Consider the following 17,488-nt stretch of genomic DNA (forward strand, 5'->3'; position numbering starts at 1 on the left):
TCAAAGAATATGAAATAAAGGAGCCCCATCCAAAGGACAGCAACTTTTTCATAATTGTAAGGATGAGAGTAAGGCTCTTTTCAGCTTTCTCCAGCTTAGGTGGAATCCTGGCTTATTCACTGTTTAATTTTCATCTTATCCCTGTTGTCCTAACATTAGCATACCTAACCCAAGCCAGAATAACAACCCTGGATGTTAAATCAAGGAGTATATAAGCCACCGAACTGTCCCTTGGAAAGTAAATTTACCTTTCTGTGCCCTTTTTTCTTTATATACAGAGAGTAAAAAGGAGAGAACTGTCAACCTTCTAGAGCTACTATGAAGATTAAGTGACACAAAATAATTGTATCAGGTACCAAATATATGATCTATAAATACATCATAAGATTTAGATACATACGATCTGCCATTTTACTCTAAAATAAATTAATTAGTCTTCGGTTTGCTGAAGTTAACTGTCTGACCGGGGCAACTTTCTGATGGATTCATATAGTGGAATGTGAGAAGAGGAAATAGGATTGGAGAGCTCCTGAGGAGCTGTCGGTGCTGAGGGAAACATACAGACCCAATAATTGACATCAAACCGGACCAGGAATTCCTCTCACATAGGCAAGTGCCTTCATGCACATCGCCAGAGGTGCCTGATTTGGCAAGCAAATTACCCAATCATTCCCCCTCCAGGAGACCAATTCTGAAACAGTATCTCTAGTTTTGGGCTGCAGCAACTGCTTCCCAGGACACAGTGCTTGCAACAGAATCATAGGCTGGATTTCACCCCTGTCTGTCCCCTCCGTCTGGTTTCTTTGTGCCGAGCACAGTCAGTTCAGTCTTAAAGATCCCATCCAAACTATAAATCTCTGTGCCCCACCCTAACTTGCAGGACACGGTTTATTTGTTTTTATGTAACTCACAGATCGATTAAACAGACTCCTGGGGAAGCACTCTTTTAGAAATAAAAGTTTATTTTTTTTTTCTAATCATGAAAATTCTAATGTAAAATATGATATGATGAAAAGGCAAAAAAGTAAAAATAATAAAATAAAATGTACCCGTAATACTCCATTTCCTAGAATTAATAACTGGTATATATACTGTATTTCAACCAGACATATATACCTATATTATTTTCTGTGCTTCAAGCTTATCTTCATAAACATCATTATCAATGGCATCAAGTTTTTACACGGAGGAGTTGAGGCAAAATTTCCACACGTGAATAAAGATTGAGCAGTACTTATTTGATATCCTTCTCCTTGGTGACCTTGAAGCAGAAAGAGATAAAAATAAACCAGTTGAGATGCAGGTCGTCATACTTTTCTCCCTTCAATCACACTGTCTCTCCTCCCTGTGAGTCATATCTCTTCTATTTCCGTAGGAAGGACTCTTCTCATTCTCACCTTTATCCTTTAACGAATTCCTGTCCTTTGAGTCACATCTTCCCCTCTGTTGGGACCATGACATGTGATATTCACTCCTAACCAGCATGAGCTTAAGTGAAAGGGCAGGAGATGTCAGGGAGCAGCAGGAGAGAGAAAGGAGCTGGTGTGTCCAGTGACAAGGGCTAAGGGGAAAGTTCTCATTGAGCGGAAAGGTAGGAGGAAGTTACAAAAGGTATTCTTGGTGCAACTGCTGTCAAGGAAGGCTTGGGACTTTTGACTAATGGCCCTGAGAACTGGAGCGATTGGAAAGCCTCAGCATTTCTGTGTGTCTGAATGTGTTAGCCTTTGTTCTGATCTTTTTGCATTCCATTATTAGCCTTTATTCCAAGAATCCCACATGAATATATGTGACAAACAGCGTGAACTTTGTCATGTAGATCCAACCTTCTCTGTGTTGACCAGTATATGTATCTCATGAAAGAGGGTATCTTTGTGTTCTGATTTGGTTAGGGACATCCTTGGTAATACAGGACTGTTATGAGCTATGTTGACCATCCTCAAATTTAACTCTTTCTTCTGCTCATTGTGTACCACAAAGAATTAAATGAGTTAATACATGAAACAATCGGACTGTGAAAGATTAATGAAGATACTTATTGAAAAAAATCCTTAGAAGAGTCTGAATCATTCTGCATACTCAGTAAATGAGTGGCATTATTATTTCTATTCTATCAGATACTCTCAGCTACATCCACTGTTTTAACAACTATGTCTATACTGATGTAATTCAGTAAAAGGCCCAGCGAAAATTGTCCAAGTTCAAGCTCTATCGTATCAGATGGATAATTCTTAGATGTCCTGTTGGAATCTCAAATTTAACTTGTCTAAAAAAGCAGAACACATTTTTTTCCCTGGAGTGTGGTCTTCCTACTGTGCTCATGAAGAATAAATGCAATCATGTACATAAAATCATAGCTTTTACTTCTACCCTTTACCCAGTAGATGCTCAGTTAGAAAAATATCATTATTTTCATTGTTATTTCAAATACTATGCATGGTTTATGTGTCTGCCTGATCCAGCAATGTATCATGATTTATGTTGACCCTCTTGTGGAAAACCCAGATAAAGTTGTAGTGATTGGAATAAAACTAATAAACTTCTTTCTTTCCCAGGTATTAATTCTAAGCCAGTAATATCTCTATTTATAGTTTTCCCAACCATTCTGTGCTCTTTGATTTAGGAGAGTCACGACAAAAGATGAAACATAAGAATAGTCTGCTTTTGGCTTTAAATCCAAAAGCATAGGCCAGGCGCGGTGGCTCATGCCTGTAATCCCAGGACTTTGGGAGGCCGAGACGGACGGATCACAAGGTCAAGAGATCAAGATCATCCTGGTCAACATGGTGAAACCCCGTCTCTACTAAAAATACAAAAATTAGCTGGGCATGGTGGCGCATGCCTGTAGTCCCAGCTTCTCGGGAGGCTGAGGCAGGAGAATTGCTTGAACCCAGGAGATGGAGGTTGTGGTGAGCTGAGTTCGCACCGTTGCACTCCAGCCTGGGTAACAAGAGCGAAACTCCATAAAAAAAAAAAAAAATCCAGCCGGGCGCGGTGGCTCAAGCCTGTGATCCCAGCACTTTGGGAGGCCGAGGAGGGGTGGATCACGAGGTCGAGAGATCGAGACCATCCTGGTCAACATGGTGAAACCCCGTCTCTGCTAAAAATACAAAAAAATTAGCTGGGCATGGTGGTGCATGCCTGTAATCCCAGCTACTCAGGAAGCTGAGGCTGGAGAATTGCCTGAACCCAGGAGGTGGAGGTTGCGGTGAGCCGAGATCGCGCCATTGCACTCCAGCCTGGGTAACAGGAGCGAAACTCTGTCTCAAAAAAAAAAAAAAAATCCAAAAGCATAGAACAACCATATTATTAAATACAAACAATCACTTAGGGATGACCTAAGATATATAAAAGCAAGGATTTCTTTCAGAGCTAGTGAATCACAGAGGAAGTAATCAGACATATTTTCCAGGCCTCCTGTGGAAGTGCTAGATATCAAAGAAGAATTGGCCATATGAGTGGTTAGGTATAGCAGACATAGGACCCTAGCTGGGATTCCTGGGCTAAAGGAGGTTTAGATGCAGTCAAATAAATCTAATTGCTATGGAAACAGACATTAATGCCTACTTAAAATGGTAGAACCTAAGAAAACTTTATGTAGTCCCTTCAAAGCCAGAATGTAGGAGAAATAAGTTATTTCCCAGAATGTTGTCCTGGGATGTCCAATTATGTCTATGAAGTGACAGAAAAGTGGATCTGAGCTGGTAATGACTACACACGAGTTCCATCCATGGTCACCTAAGCCAAGATGGCTAAGGAGGACATGTTAGTTAGCTTTGACTCTCATTTAAAGATGTAGAATTTATTGAGGAAAATGGAATTCTTGGGCTTATCAAAAACAACAGAAACATAAACAAACCAAAAAACTACCACCAATTGAGAACCCCTGTATACAGGTAATCTGTCTTCAATTAATCTGTGTGGTTACATGTCTTCAACTAAAAGAGTAGTGACATGATTCTCCTCTTGCCTTTCTCTTCAGTTACCTTCCATCTCACTGTAGATCACAGTCTACTCTTCTGTAGGTGGAGGTGACTCCACTGGTCATATCATGGCCAAAAGCAGTCTTGGATTTAATTGTAACACTCAGATATAAATTCATTAGTTTACCTTTGTCTGATGTTCTGGACAAGAAATCTATAATCTGAAGTTATTATCAAGTATGGTTAAAGAACACTCTATTATCAGAATTTTAATAAATGCTCTAAATAAAATAAAGAGACGTATTCAGGACACCTTGGCATGATGTGTTCTATAGTAGGAGGAGGACATCAGTGAAGTTTTTTCTGAGGAAGGGGGATCTTGGTTGACCCAGAAATATATTGGGGCAAATGAAGAGATGAGAGTCAAGGATTCTAAACGAAGGAAGTAGCTTATGTCAAAACATCAGCTATGGAAAGAAATAGGGATTTTTTTTTTTTTTTTTGAGACGGAGTTTCGCTCTTGTTGCCCAGGCTGGAGTGCAATGGTGCGATCTCGGCTCACCGCAACCTCCGCCTCCTGGGTTCAGGCAATTCTCCTGCCTCAGCCTCCTGAGTAGCTGGGATTACAGGCACCCGCCACCATGCCCAGCTAAGTTTTAGTATTTTTAGTAGAGACGGGGTTTCACCATGTTGACCAGGATGGTCTCGATCTCTTGACCTCGTGATCCACCCGCCTCGGCCTCCCAAAGTGCTGGGATTACAGGCTTGAGCCACCACGCCCGGCACAGAAATAGGGATTTTAAATATCAACCTTAAGATATGGTCATTTGTCATAATGGAAAATTGGGAAAGGAAATTAGAATGGCAGGTACAAACATAGTGTTGTATTCATCTCTCTTTGTCTGGATACTTCCCCACATACACTACTACATTTGCACTAATGAAAAACAATCATCTTCTTGAAGATAGAAATGATTTCATAAATGCATATTTTGTGATATTGGAGGACTTAGAATCCGGTGGCGTGTCCAATTATATATTGATAAGTGAATGAGAAATGTAATAAAATAATAATATATAGTCAGAGATTAAATTAGAATCTTTTTGAAGACTCTGATTACCACTACAATTATGTTTTAGAGGTACAAGAATGGAAACAGAAAGGTGGTACCTTATTTAAGGAACTGCTGGATGGGGTTGGTGGAGTATCAGAAGAAACAGGACCGGCCACAGTTGGTGGGTTGGTTCTATGGATCTCAGACAATAACTGTGCTCCTGGGTGGGCTTCATCCTTTTGGAGTCATAAATTTGGGTAATTTAGTCTTCCACTTTATGACAGAAAGAAATTTCTTTTCTGCTTAATATTTTTCTATACAAGTTGGATGTAATACATATGTATGTGTGTGTGTATATTTCCCAAAATCCCTTTTTATAGACTCCTCCCTCTGCTCATCTCTTTGGATGCTGGCATACATTTAGTTTTCTTAACCTACATTTCAGCATACACAGAAACCAGCATTACAGTAAAAGAGAACGCAGATCTGAGCTGGCAATGATTAGGCATGGGGTTTATTTGAGACCACTTCTGCCAAGATGACAAAAACACACTGCCGGTTTACTGATCCACCAGGTAAAATCTACAGACACTCTTCAGGAAAATAGGAACTTTCGGTAAAAATAACAAAATAATAAACAAAAATCTAATCACCTATGGAGCACTGTAAAGAGTAGGTCTGTCTTCAACTCACAGGTGTGAGGGAGTCATCTCTAGGACTGGGTCATTGTGCATCCTGGGGCTTGGGTGAAACACTAGATAAGAGAATAATGACTTAATACTCCCCTTTTCTTTCTGTAAGTTGACTTCTCGTTTGCTGCTGATAGAGGATTATGTGGCACAGGGGCAGGTGACTACACAGTCCCACTCACTGGTAAATAAAATGCAGTGTGGAATAGGATTTGATACACATGGATCTAAACTCATTCATACACCCTTGTTTTCTCTTTCCTGTGCAGGTAGTATATATAATCTCAGCTTACTTACAGGGTTGAGAATATACTGTCATTACTGTTGTGACAAATATTGTAAAGGAAATAAATGGATATGTGAAGGACACAAAGAGATGATCTGTTTTATTTTTGAAGGGGGTTATCAGGAGGTCTTGCTTGAGGACAGTTTTAGGCTGGCCCAGAAATATATAAGGGCCAGTGAAGGCAGAGGAGAAAAAAGATTCCAGACAAAGAGAGTACCATATATGAAACAACCCATGTAGGAAAGAGTAAGAATGTTGAAAATAAACTGAATTATGGTTCTGAAGCAAGGGGGAAAGCTGTGAATGAACAATGAAATGTCAGAGAGGAACACACTCTTGTATCTCTCTCTTCATTTTTGTGTACTCTCTTCCACTGGTCAGGAATGATTGTATCAGTATATTCCTTGTAAATCATAACAATCTTAGAATCTAGTAGCATCTCTGATTATATGCTTAATAAATGAATGAGAAATACAGTAAAATAAAAACAACTGTATTTGATTAGAGATTGATTAAAAGGCTTTGTCAAGATACTGATTATCCCTTCAATTATAACAAAGGGAGGCACAAAGAATGGCAACAGGAAGCTGGTGCTTTGGTTAAGGAACTACCAGATAGGGTTTGTGATGTTTTCTGTGACATCTGAGGATGGTTCAGAGTTAGATGGTCTCTGATGACTGAAGTTTACCTATGCAGACTATCCACTTTTGAGAAGATACTATCAGTTTTCTCATCCAAAAAATGGGATGATTGCCTTATTACTTAGATTTGAAGATTATTTAAAAAAGGATCCAAAGTGACATACGCAGTGCCTGTCATCTAAGACACAACATGCTCCCTCTCAGTGCTCTGAAGGTGTGGGCTTCTTTCTCACTCGCGTACCGGCTGCGAATCTTGGCTTGGCACACTGTAGCTCTGGGATGAGCTCAGACTCTATGTTTCCTCTCCAGCTTGGAGGCTGCAGGAGAAGGAACCTTAGCAAGAGTTATGGCAGGGGGCCTTTCACTTGTCTCTTGGTGGTCCACCCCAGAGAAATAAGGAGCTGCTATTCACCAGTGCAATTGGCCGAGGATGGGGCAGAAGTTTGAGTAGTTGTATCCTTAGTTGGGAAGAAAATAGATTATTTTTTTCTGGTTAATAATTTTCAATATGAGTCAAAACATGATAAATATTTTATTTTATCCTTTTTTTTTTTTTTTTTTTTGAGACAGAGTCTTGCTCTGTCACCCAGGCTGGAGTGCAGTGGCGTAATCTAGGCTCACTGCAACCTCCACCTCCCAGGTTCAAGCAATTCCCTGTCTCAGCCTCCTGAGTAGCTGGGATTACAGGTGCCCTCCACCATGCCCCCACTAATTTTTGTATTTTTAGTAGAGACAGGGTTTCACCATCTTGGCCAGACTGGTCTTGAACTCTTGACCTCGTGATCCACCTGCCTTGGCCTCCCAAAGTGCTGGGATTAAAGGTGTGAGCCACCATGCTCTGCCTATTTTATCCATTTTAACAGGATCCTCTCTGTGCAAATGTTCCCTGGAATATCTGTATAAATGTAAAAAAAAAAATTCCCTAAATCTCCTCTTCTGCATACACAGAAACCAGAATTACAAACTTCGCCCTGAAAATGTCTGATGAGTGTTTATTATCTAAGTCTTTCTAGTCAAGGAAATACACAAATGGGTACCTGTTGTCTGTTCTTCAGATTGTAGGAAATCCAGCTCTATCTATCTATCTATTTATCTATCTATCTATCCATCCATCCATCCATCCATCCATCCATCCATCCATCCATCTATCTATCCCATCACTGTGCTGGAAAGATTCTTTCAAATCCACAATTCCAGAGGCAGAATTCTGCTGTTTTGTAGTCTGCATCAGTTAACCAGAATTCTCTGGGCTGTCAATCATATTTAGAAATACTTAACAATCTACTTTAGCATTTGGAATAAATGTTTTTTTAAAAATTTTTTCCCCGAAGTCAAGGACATAGTTCTTCTCAATCATATAATTTTCTCTATTTTCACTGATTTTTACCATTCATTAATAACACGTTAATTTCCATAGTTCTACCACTTCTAGAATTTGATTATCTAATATATAAAAAGCACTCTGTTAGAGAGAAGAATGAAAGGATTCTAATTCTGCAGAGTGGCTTCTGTATGACAAGGTACTTTATTCCTCTGGCTACCTCATTATTTTTGAGAAGGCCTGTAGAGCTTGGACTACAGAAACAAACCCATTACATGACACTGTTAATTCCGAAATTTTTAAAATAAATTGCTGACATTAGTATATCTCGACTTCTAATCTAAAGCCACATGTGATCATAAATTGTTCAAGTTTTACATTTCGATAGGGCTGAATATGAATCCTGACTCTAGCACTGTCTTTGAGAACTTGAGGAAGATTTTTAATGTCTGTATATGTCTATTTTGTTCTATGTGAATTGGGATAGAAAGTAGCGTTCTCTTGATAGTTATGAAGAAGGAATGAGATAATGTACATCAGGAACAACATTTAAGAACCAACACCTAGTTAAGTGCTCAAATCGTCGAAATATAATTATTGTCATTGTTGTTCCATGTTCTGTGCTGGGACTTGTAGTTTTTGTCTGTTCCACAAATATATCATGTGCTATAGATGTTTCCCATACTTCCTTGATTGGGGGGAAACCCAAATTGCTGAGGCTGCTTCTGCTCTGGGGCTGAATTCATTAGGAGTTTGATGTCAGAAGTTTGAGTAGTTGTGTCCTTAGTTGTTGGGAAGAAAATAGATTTTTTTTCTGGTTAATAAGTTTCAATATGAGTTAACACATGATAAATATTTTATCTTATCCTTTTTTTTTTTTTTTTTTTGAGACAGAGTCTTGCTCTGTCACCCAGGCTGGAATGCAGTGGCATGATCTAGGTTCACTGCAATCTCCGCCTCCCGGGTTCAAGCAATTCCCTGTCTCAGCCTCCTGAGTAGCTGGGATTACAGGAAACCCCAAATCAAGTAAGTATGGGAAACATCTTACATCATAAGCCTTTCTGTTCACTTCCGTGAAATTAGTAATTTACTCTCATTGACAGGAGTAAAAGCAAAGAATAGAAGGACTCATCAGTTCCACTATCTTGTATCATTGAGGACTTGCCAAAGGAAAATATTTAAGCTGGCATCTGAAATTTAAGGAGATTCCTGCCAGTGATGGGATGGAAGAAGTGGATTCCCAAAACTAAAATAGCATGTTTTAAAATGTATACTTGAAATATTTATTTCAACTTGGAATGCTGAAAATAAATCCTGAAATAATACCAGTAAGCAAAGGGGAAAGGTGTGAAAGAAACTGGAATGTGGGGCATAACACACTCTTTGTCTTCATCTCTGCTTGTCTGGCCATTCACCCTCCCCGTCTCTATAGGTAGAGCAACATAAGATACTAACCCTCTTGAGGTCAGCAATCATTGCACAAATAAATATCTTAGATATCAAAGACGATAATGTGGTGGTATCTCACTGTATACAGTCAGTAAATAAATGGGTGATTTAATTTCATCTAGAGATTGTACACAGTTAGGGATGAGAAGAGAAACTCCTTCAACAGTCTAATAATCCTTGCAATTTATGTTTGGTAGATATGAGGCATGGGACCCAGGAAATTGTACCTTGGTAAAGGAACTGCTAGATGGGGTTGTTGACAGCCCTTGAAGAGTCTTGATGAGATGGCATTCAAGTGGGAGGGTTGTGCCAGCCTCTGAAGGTTTTGGAAGCTGACTCTGTTCCTGGCTTAGTGCCATGCTGCTGGAGTCATGGCTTCTCTGCTTTGTTTTCTTCCGTATCTGAAAGTATTCATTTTTTTTTTGTTTAGTGTTTTTTAATATCAGGGAATGTACAACATCTTTAAATATCTGAGAATATCATCCTTTATTACATTCTAATAGATGCCATTACCTCTGAACATTGCCTCTATCTAATGTATTCCTTCAGACAACTGCCAACATATTTTTTTGCTAAAATGTAAAATGTTCTAACATTCTTAGTAAAATAAAATCTTTATTTACTTATTTTTAAAAAATGAACTCCATTTTTTTCTTTATGGCAGAAGACAGATGAGAAGAGGTCTGCTTGTTACCTGTCTTGCGTGAGTTTCTGACACATTTCCACATATTCCAAAGTTGTACAGAACTCACTATGCTGTTTCTCACTTTTAATAGTTGTATGCAACATTTTTTCTGCCTGAAATCTTTCCAGTGTCTGTCTTTACCTTGTTAACAGCAGTAGTATCTAGTGCATACTGATTTGTCACAATGTACAAGGAAGGTAATGGGATATGAACTATATATCCACGATCTCATTTAATTTTCAAACCAATCTCAGGAGGAACATTTAAGCTATTTCTCCAATATCATGCAACTCATGAGCAAGATATATACCAACTCTGTCTTACTGCAAAGAACTTGCTTTTGATCACTAATTAAATTAGGCCTGTGCCTTCCTTATTTCTTCAAATATTTTAGTATTTAGCACAAGTTTCATGTTCTTTCGAAGTCGATAATGAATGTCATTCTCTCAATATATTTTAATAATTTTCTCCATTTAAAATGTAAGTGCAAGGGCATCATTTGGTTTCTCATGTACTCTGAAGAATTTTAAGTGTAAAACAACAGAAATATGATTTCCTAAAACTTAAAGCAGATGATTTTTATCTTTGGAAAACTAACATTTCTGTCTCTATTTCTCACCTGGATGAAACTATGCATTTCTGACATCAGTTGTAACTCATCTTTCTGCTTTCTCAGTCGAAAGCAGAAGAGTTGAAGCTTATCTCCTTTTTCACAGGAGATATTGTGACATTCTCCTTTTCCTACTACATTCATACTCCCTGTTTCATCCAGAATTTCATAGATTGTCACCTTCCTCTTTATATTTTTCTGCAACAAAAAATTAATATCATGTTGGTGAGAACTTAGTAACTATCATACATAAAGGAAAGTCTTTTGTAACAGATTAAAAACAAGAAGCAATACAGCAACTCCTAGTACAGTATCAACATTCAATACACATGCCTTAGTTTAGACCATCTCACAGGGCTCTCCCTTGATACTCTTTTTGTTTAAGTCCTTAATATTCTAAGTATTTCTATGACCGTTCTAGAGCAATGGGTTATCTTCTCAATTTCAGCTTCTTTCATTTCTAGGACAGCTATGCTTCCCAAAGCACCTTGATACAAAGGAACCTGAACTCTGGTAGGGTTATTTGGCCTCTGCCCCTATGCAAAAAGAATAAGCATCTGTTACAACTCATCATTCACCATGTTAAGAGGAATCTATAATAAAAAGCAAGCTTCTATTAACTATCTAATTACTTTTTTGACTTTCTCTGTGTACTGAATCTCTTTCAATGTCTGCTTCCATCTGAACTCAGGTCTTTAAGCTCAAATGTTCCAATCTCTTGCTCATCAAGGCTATTACCCATCATTCTAGATATGTATTTCTTTTTTGTTTTTTAATTGTTTTTTTTAAAGACAGGGTTTCACCATGTTGGTCAGGCTGGTCTTGAACTCCTGACCTCAGGTGATCAGCCCACCTTGGCCTCCAAAGTGCTTGGATTACAGGCATGAGCCACCACACCCGGCCTAGATATGTATTTCTAAGAATAACTTAAGAGTGTGTACAGAAAGCACTGCTGGTAAAATAAGAGATTGTTCTAGAAAATAAATACAAAGGGTTGTGAGCTATCGGTCATCTAAGAAATTATTGGCATCAATAGCCAGGTATAGATGGTTTTCTGAGTTGGAATCTCTCATGCTAACTAGTTTCATGAATTTTGACAGTAACATATTAGAAAAATTATTCTGCTCTTTTTTTTTTCAGTGACATGATGTGTCTAATATTCAAGTACAGATTACCTGATTTTCCAAGTATCACCCGAATTCTATTTCTCAGTTGTTCAATACTTTTTGCTGAATGAGTTTCATTTGGTCTGAACGTTGTCCTACCTGTTTTCTGCATTTGATTTCCAGGTATGAACAGTCAATTCATTTGTTGCCCTGACTGTCAAAACTGGAACTCAAGCCTCAAAGGACAATACTTCATTCAAAATGAAAGTAATATGATTTTTGCTACAACTAAGATTATTATCAAAGAAATAAATTTAGTGTTAGATCCTTCACTATTCTTGATCATTATGGCTCAGAATAGATAGTCGTAGCCGATGAAGTCTCACGGTTTCTCAGTGAATGCTTTACTAAAGAACGTCAGGGTGACATTTTGGAAAGAAAAACATTGGAAGGAGAACATTGATAGGTTTCCTAATCTTGATCTTAACCCTGAAGACTTTATGTAATTGTCGTTTTGAGAGAGTCCTGAGTTCTAATGTTAAGTAAATATGCAAAGTTCCATTTAGTACATCAGGGCTCTTAATTTCAAGTGTTTTTGTAGAAAATGCAACAAAACAACTTTGATGCCTTACGTCATGTAGCGTAAATAATCCATATACAATGTCTCCTGAAGCTTGTTTGTGAAGCATATTGATCTTTGGAGTTTTTCTTGCTCTTTTGATGATGTCCTTTGGAACCTGAAATGTTTGGTCAGGACCAGCTTCAAATACAGAAGAGGCTTCATTCACCTCTAGGAGACTATTATATTTAGAATAATTTGATATAATGATGATTCTCTTTTTAGTGAATTTCCTCTTCAAGTTGATATTTAAAACCTTCACATGAAAGAACTCTGTCTGCGTAACCACTGTAGCATGAAACATTCTTCTTCGCTTGTTTTGTGAGGATTCATATTTAAATATCTTTGTTGCATTTAGTACCATCACCATCATTGGGTCTTTTGGGCAAATATTTTTTCTGGCAGTTGCCTGACGCCTGACCAATGGTCTTAGGCTTTGTGCCTGGTAAAAAAGAAATATAAAAAAAAACAAATTTTTGAGTGAGAAATACAGAACTGCTCTTCAATGACCTCAAGTTGCAACTTTGGGCCCCAAAATGTCATAGATGTGTAGAGCTGGATACAGAGAAGGAGAGGATATCCTGAAGTAGTCTAATAGCCAGAGGAAGTAATATAGGAGACCACGTGGTAAAAGAAAAAGACTTTTCTCTAAACAGAATAATCCTTAAAATGTAACATATAATAGCAACATAAGACAAATGGATGCTGAGCCGATTATCATAAAATTATTTAAAATAAATTTTAGGATAAAATAATGAATTGCAGTTTTATTCTTACCAGCTTAAATTGCCAGAACATAAAAATAGATGAAATACAATTGAATAGCACAGAAAATGGTAAGGGGTGTCTACCAGAGACCACATACAACAGGAAGGTTATTACCAACGTAGACAGGGCAATTTTTAGAGGACAACTCATAATTACTGTTAAAGCAGGTGATAACACCTGTGGGCTCAACCCCTCAGAATACCCTCATCTCGGTAGGTTCAGGCTACAGACACTCTGCAGAGTGTCATTTCCACCACTGCACCCTTCCTCAATGTCAGGGCTCTAGGAGGAAGCATGCTGACAGAAAACCAAGGATGACAGTGGATTGTCTTTAATATCCTTTTTCTATAACACCCAGGTTTCCTTAAATTGCAGCAGAACACATTAATGAAGGAGAAGTAGTTCAATTTCAAGAAAAAGTTTTGGAGGAACAGGTAGGCCTCCTCCACAAACCAGCAGCTCCTGGACTGGTCTGACCTGGACTACTATACACAGCGATCATTTGTGAGTGATTGGACTTTATTGGATCTGACTTTTTATCAGTGTGACCCATTCAGCCTAACACAGAAAAGTCCTTACCCAATGCAAGCTAATCATTAACAGTAGACTCATCCATGAGAATATTAGTAGTAACTGATATGCAACCTCATAAGGAGCCACATGAATCCAGGACGTGCATGAAGGGGATCATATAACCACTCAGAGAGACATAATAGGACAATACATTGTCTGATGCTATTTTCTAAAAAAATACGTATATACGTAGAAGTAAATATGAGAGGGTATATAGAGAAATGTGGCATGTTACGGATGCTAGAATTTCACATAAATTTAATTAAGTTTAATCTTATTTGTCTACATTTATTCCTTTTTTTCTGAAATAGCCTTATGTTAATACAAAATCTAATGAAAGGTTAAAGGTAATACAGCATGTTCCAATTACGGCTGGTGTGGTTTCATCACCTGTTGTCCCTGTTGCCCATCATAGTTGATCACCTCCATTGTGTATCAGAAATATAGAACATTCTTTTTTTTTTTTTTTTTTTTTTTTTTGAGACAGTTTCGCTCTTGTTACCCAGGCTGGAGTGCAATGGCATGATCTCGGCTCACCACAACCTCCGTCTCCTGGGTTCAGGCAAGTCTTCTGCCTCAGCCTCCTGAGTAGCTGGGATTACAGGCATGTGCCACCATGCCCAGCTAATTTTTTGTATTTTTAGTAGAGACGGGGTTTCACTATGTTGACCAGGATGGTCTCGATCTCTTGACCTCGAGATCCACCCGTCTCGGCCTCCCAAAGTGCTGGGATTACAGGCATGAGCCACCGTGCCTGGCAGAACATTCATTTTTGTAGTAAAGCTCATGAGAGTTTCAATTAGATTTTAGACTGTCCCTGATAGTCTAAAAGTAAAGGCTGACCTGTCCAAATCTGAGATGAGTACAACAGTATAAGGATTATCAGAATCATGCAACTATAAATTGTAGTTTACTTTTTTTAATTTGCAAGTCTTAGTGTATGGTCTTCTGTCTGCCTACATTTTCCCAAACTCCTGAGCTCTCTTCCCTATTCCATCCTTTTGGCCTCACAATAGGTGCTTCGACTGAGTCAGATGACGTTTATTTGTCCTTTGCTTAGCTCTAGTGGTTCATAGCTTAGAACATGGTTTACATTTTTTTATTGAGGAAAGATGTTTATTGGGAGCTTCCCATGAGGCAGACACTGAAGGAGGCCCTGGAATACAGTGGTCCACAGAATTACAAAATAGCCTTACCGGGCGCGGTGGCTCAAGCCTGTAATCCCAGCACTTTGGGAGGCCGAGGTGGGTGAATAACGAGGTCAAGAGATCGAGACCGTACTGGTCAACATCATGAAACCCCGTCTCTACTAAAAATACAAAAAATTAGCTGGGCATGGTGGCACGTGCCTGTAATCCCAGCTACTTAGGAGGCTGAGGCAGGAGAATTGCCTGAACCCAGGAGGCGGAGGTTGCAATGAGCCGAGATCGGGCCACTGCACTCCAGCCTGGGTAACAAGAGCAAAACTCCGTCTCAAAAAACAAACAAACAAACAAACAAGAAAACAAAATAGCCTTAATCTTGGAACTACTTTTAGTAGGTGGAAAAGATAAACACTAACTTCAGTTGTTATAAATAGTAGAAAAGAAAGAAGTTTCTCGGAAACAGAACATCATGAAGGTTTAACCTAAGTTACAGGGGTCTAACTGAGGATTCCCTGAGGATAAGATCACAATATTGGGATCCAGAGGATAGATAGGGTTGGCCAGGTAAGAGGTTTAAGGCGAAAGAAATATGGTGTGTGAAAATCCTAAAGTAAAAAGGAGCATGGTGTATGTCAAAGAAACTTGAACGAATTAGTGAGCAAAGGGAAAAGGTGTGAAACAGATGGGGGCAGTGGACGGTGAGTCCACTGCTGAAAGTTCCGGATTCTACAGCTCTCTCTCTGTTCCCCAAACAACACAGTACAGAAAACTTCCTGAAGTTAGAGATAATGTCCATAAGGCTGGTTGCCTCGCCGTGAGTCCAGACACGCCCATCTCCCTCCCCACTTGGAAATACCCTCTGCACTAGGATGCCAATCATCTAGCTCCGCCTTGGAAATCCCTTCTGCACTCGGATGCCAATCATCTAGCTCCGCCTTGGAAATCCCTTCTGCACTCGGATGCCAATCATCTAGCTCCGCCTTGGAAATCCCGTCCGTACTCAGATGCCAATCATCTAGCTCCGCCTTGGAAATCCCGTCTGCACTTGGATGCCAATCATCTAGCTCCGCCTTGGAAATCCCCTCTGCACTCGACACCTAGAACGCCTTGGCCATCCTCTGCACTCAGCACATAGCCCGCTCACCGGAAGTCCCACCTACCTACCAATAGCAGCTCCCGCTGTCCACATCCTGTTTCTCCAAATCCAATTGAACACCTTCACTCCCTATAAAACCCCACTCCTGAGAGGAATCAGCTGTGACTTCCCTGGCCCCTCTGTGGGATCGTGGAATCTCGCCCAGGAGCTGAGTAAGTTGGCATCTAATTTTCTTGTGCTGGCCTCAGTTTCCTCGCTTTTAACTCGGCAATGAACCTTCGGAGAATAAACTTTACAATGTCAAGTTCGTAAAGTATCACTGTGAAAGCAAAATGTTAAAATGGAATAAATTCTCAGCCTATACATTTGATTTACTGGCCTATCGATGACATTTTTCAATAGAAGATGAAAACGGATTCCTACATTTTAGGTTGAAGAAAATGAATTAAAAGCAGACCAGGAAGAGAATACCTCAGCTGAGGAAGTGTTGGATGGAGTTGATGATGAGGGCTGGGGAGGTGGGGAATGGCTCCTGGCTGTGGACATGCCGGCTTCTGTGGGACAGGGAGGCTGAGTCTGCTCCTTGGCCATCTTACTCCTTTTGGTTCCAGTCTCTTCTTCAGATGAGTTTTTTCTTTTCTACAAGTAGTTATTTCTTTGTTAATTATTTTAAGTGTCAAATGAGGCAGAGCACATTTTCATTACAAGGTAGTATGTTTATTACATGTAAATTACGTTTCTTGGAAACTTAACTGGGTGCTGTACATCCCCAGGCCAATTGAAAGAACAGGGCAGATGGTTCCATTTAAAAAAGGAAGCAGAGAAAGTAACACACATCACTCCTTAATTACTTGTGTTTTGGGATGTGCTGACTTGCAGACAAAAAACCATGTTTTTGCAAACATGGGCAAACTTTTTTTATTTGACTCTCAAGTTAACATCCTCTATTGGGGATGAAAATATAATATTTTACATAATTTACATTTAATAAAGTGGTTAACTTGTTGCTTCACAGAAAGATGATCAATTATTATGTATTTGATACATCTGAAACTTGATGGGAAACATAGAAAGAAATAACTGCCTGCTGGAGAGATTGAGCAGAGCTTCCACAGTGAGACTTGAAGCCGGCTCCTCTTCCTGAAGCTTACCTGAGCTCCAGGAGTCTCCTCTGCTCCTTCAGCTGTGAGAATGTTGCTTGGAGTGGATTCAGGTGTAGCAGGATCCACTTCATTCTGCTGCTGCTTCTTAGATGGGGTTTTTCCTTTGACTGAAAAAGATTCAACTTTATTCACAGCTAATGAAGAAAAAAGGAAGATGTATAAACCCAGAGCAGATGATCCGGGACAGCTGAAGCAGTTCAAATACTACGTGCTCTTAGCACCTGATGGAGAGTTCAGGTGTGGTTTAGTCTACCCCCACCGCCTTAGCTTAGTCTGGCTTCCAGGAGGCCGGCAGAAACCAGGGCACAGGCGCTGACTCACACTCCCCGGCGTTTTCATCGCTCTTCCCCTGTGCGGTGAGT

The 17,488-nt window shown here is 39.4% G+C and overlaps 2 protein-coding genes across 5 annotated transcripts in view; one reads left to right on the top strand and one right to left on the bottom strand.

Moving 5' to 3' along the window:
* Nucleotides 1–17,488, bottom strand: part of LOC120360104 (interferon-activable protein 204) — an 83,848-nt gene that overhangs the window by 60,646 nt on the left and 5,714 nt on the right. The window contains exons 3-8 of the mRNA XM_074389751.1: nucleotides 17,115–17,233; nucleotides 16,435–16,602; nucleotides 12,395–12,823; nucleotides 10,666–10,854; nucleotides 9,589–9,762; nucleotides 5,092–5,211 (exon numbers count right to left, since the gene is read on the bottom strand). Of these exons, the coding sequence (XP_074245852.1) occupies nucleotides 5,092–5,211; nucleotides 9,589–9,762; nucleotides 10,666–10,854; nucleotides 12,395–12,823; nucleotides 16,435–16,602; nucleotides 17,115–17,233 (1,199 nt within the window). The remainder of the gene's footprint in view (nucleotides 1–5,091; nucleotides 5,212–9,588; nucleotides 9,763–10,665; nucleotides 10,855–12,394; nucleotides 12,824–16,434; nucleotides 16,603–17,114; nucleotides 17,234–17,488) is intronic.
* Nucleotides 16,072–17,488, top strand: part of SPTA1 (spectrin alpha, erythrocytic 1) — a 191,191-nt gene continuing 189,774 nt past the window's right edge. For all 4 annotated transcript variants that reach the window (XR_012515066.1, XM_074389996.1, XM_074389997.1 and 1 more), the window contains exons 1-2: nucleotides 16,072–16,175; nucleotides 17,261–17,482. The gene's annotated coding sequence lies outside the window, so the exon portion shown is untranslated. The remainder of the gene's footprint in view (nucleotides 16,176–17,260; nucleotides 17,483–17,488) is intronic.

Source organism: Saimiri boliviensis, chromosome 19 (assembly GCF_048565385.1).
Source record: "Saimiri boliviensis isolate mSaiBol1 chromosome 19, mSaiBol1.pri, whole genome shotgun sequence".
In the NCBI taxonomy this organism is placed as follows: domain Eukaryota; kingdom Metazoa; phylum Chordata; class Mammalia; order Primates; family Cebidae; genus Saimiri; species Saimiri boliviensis.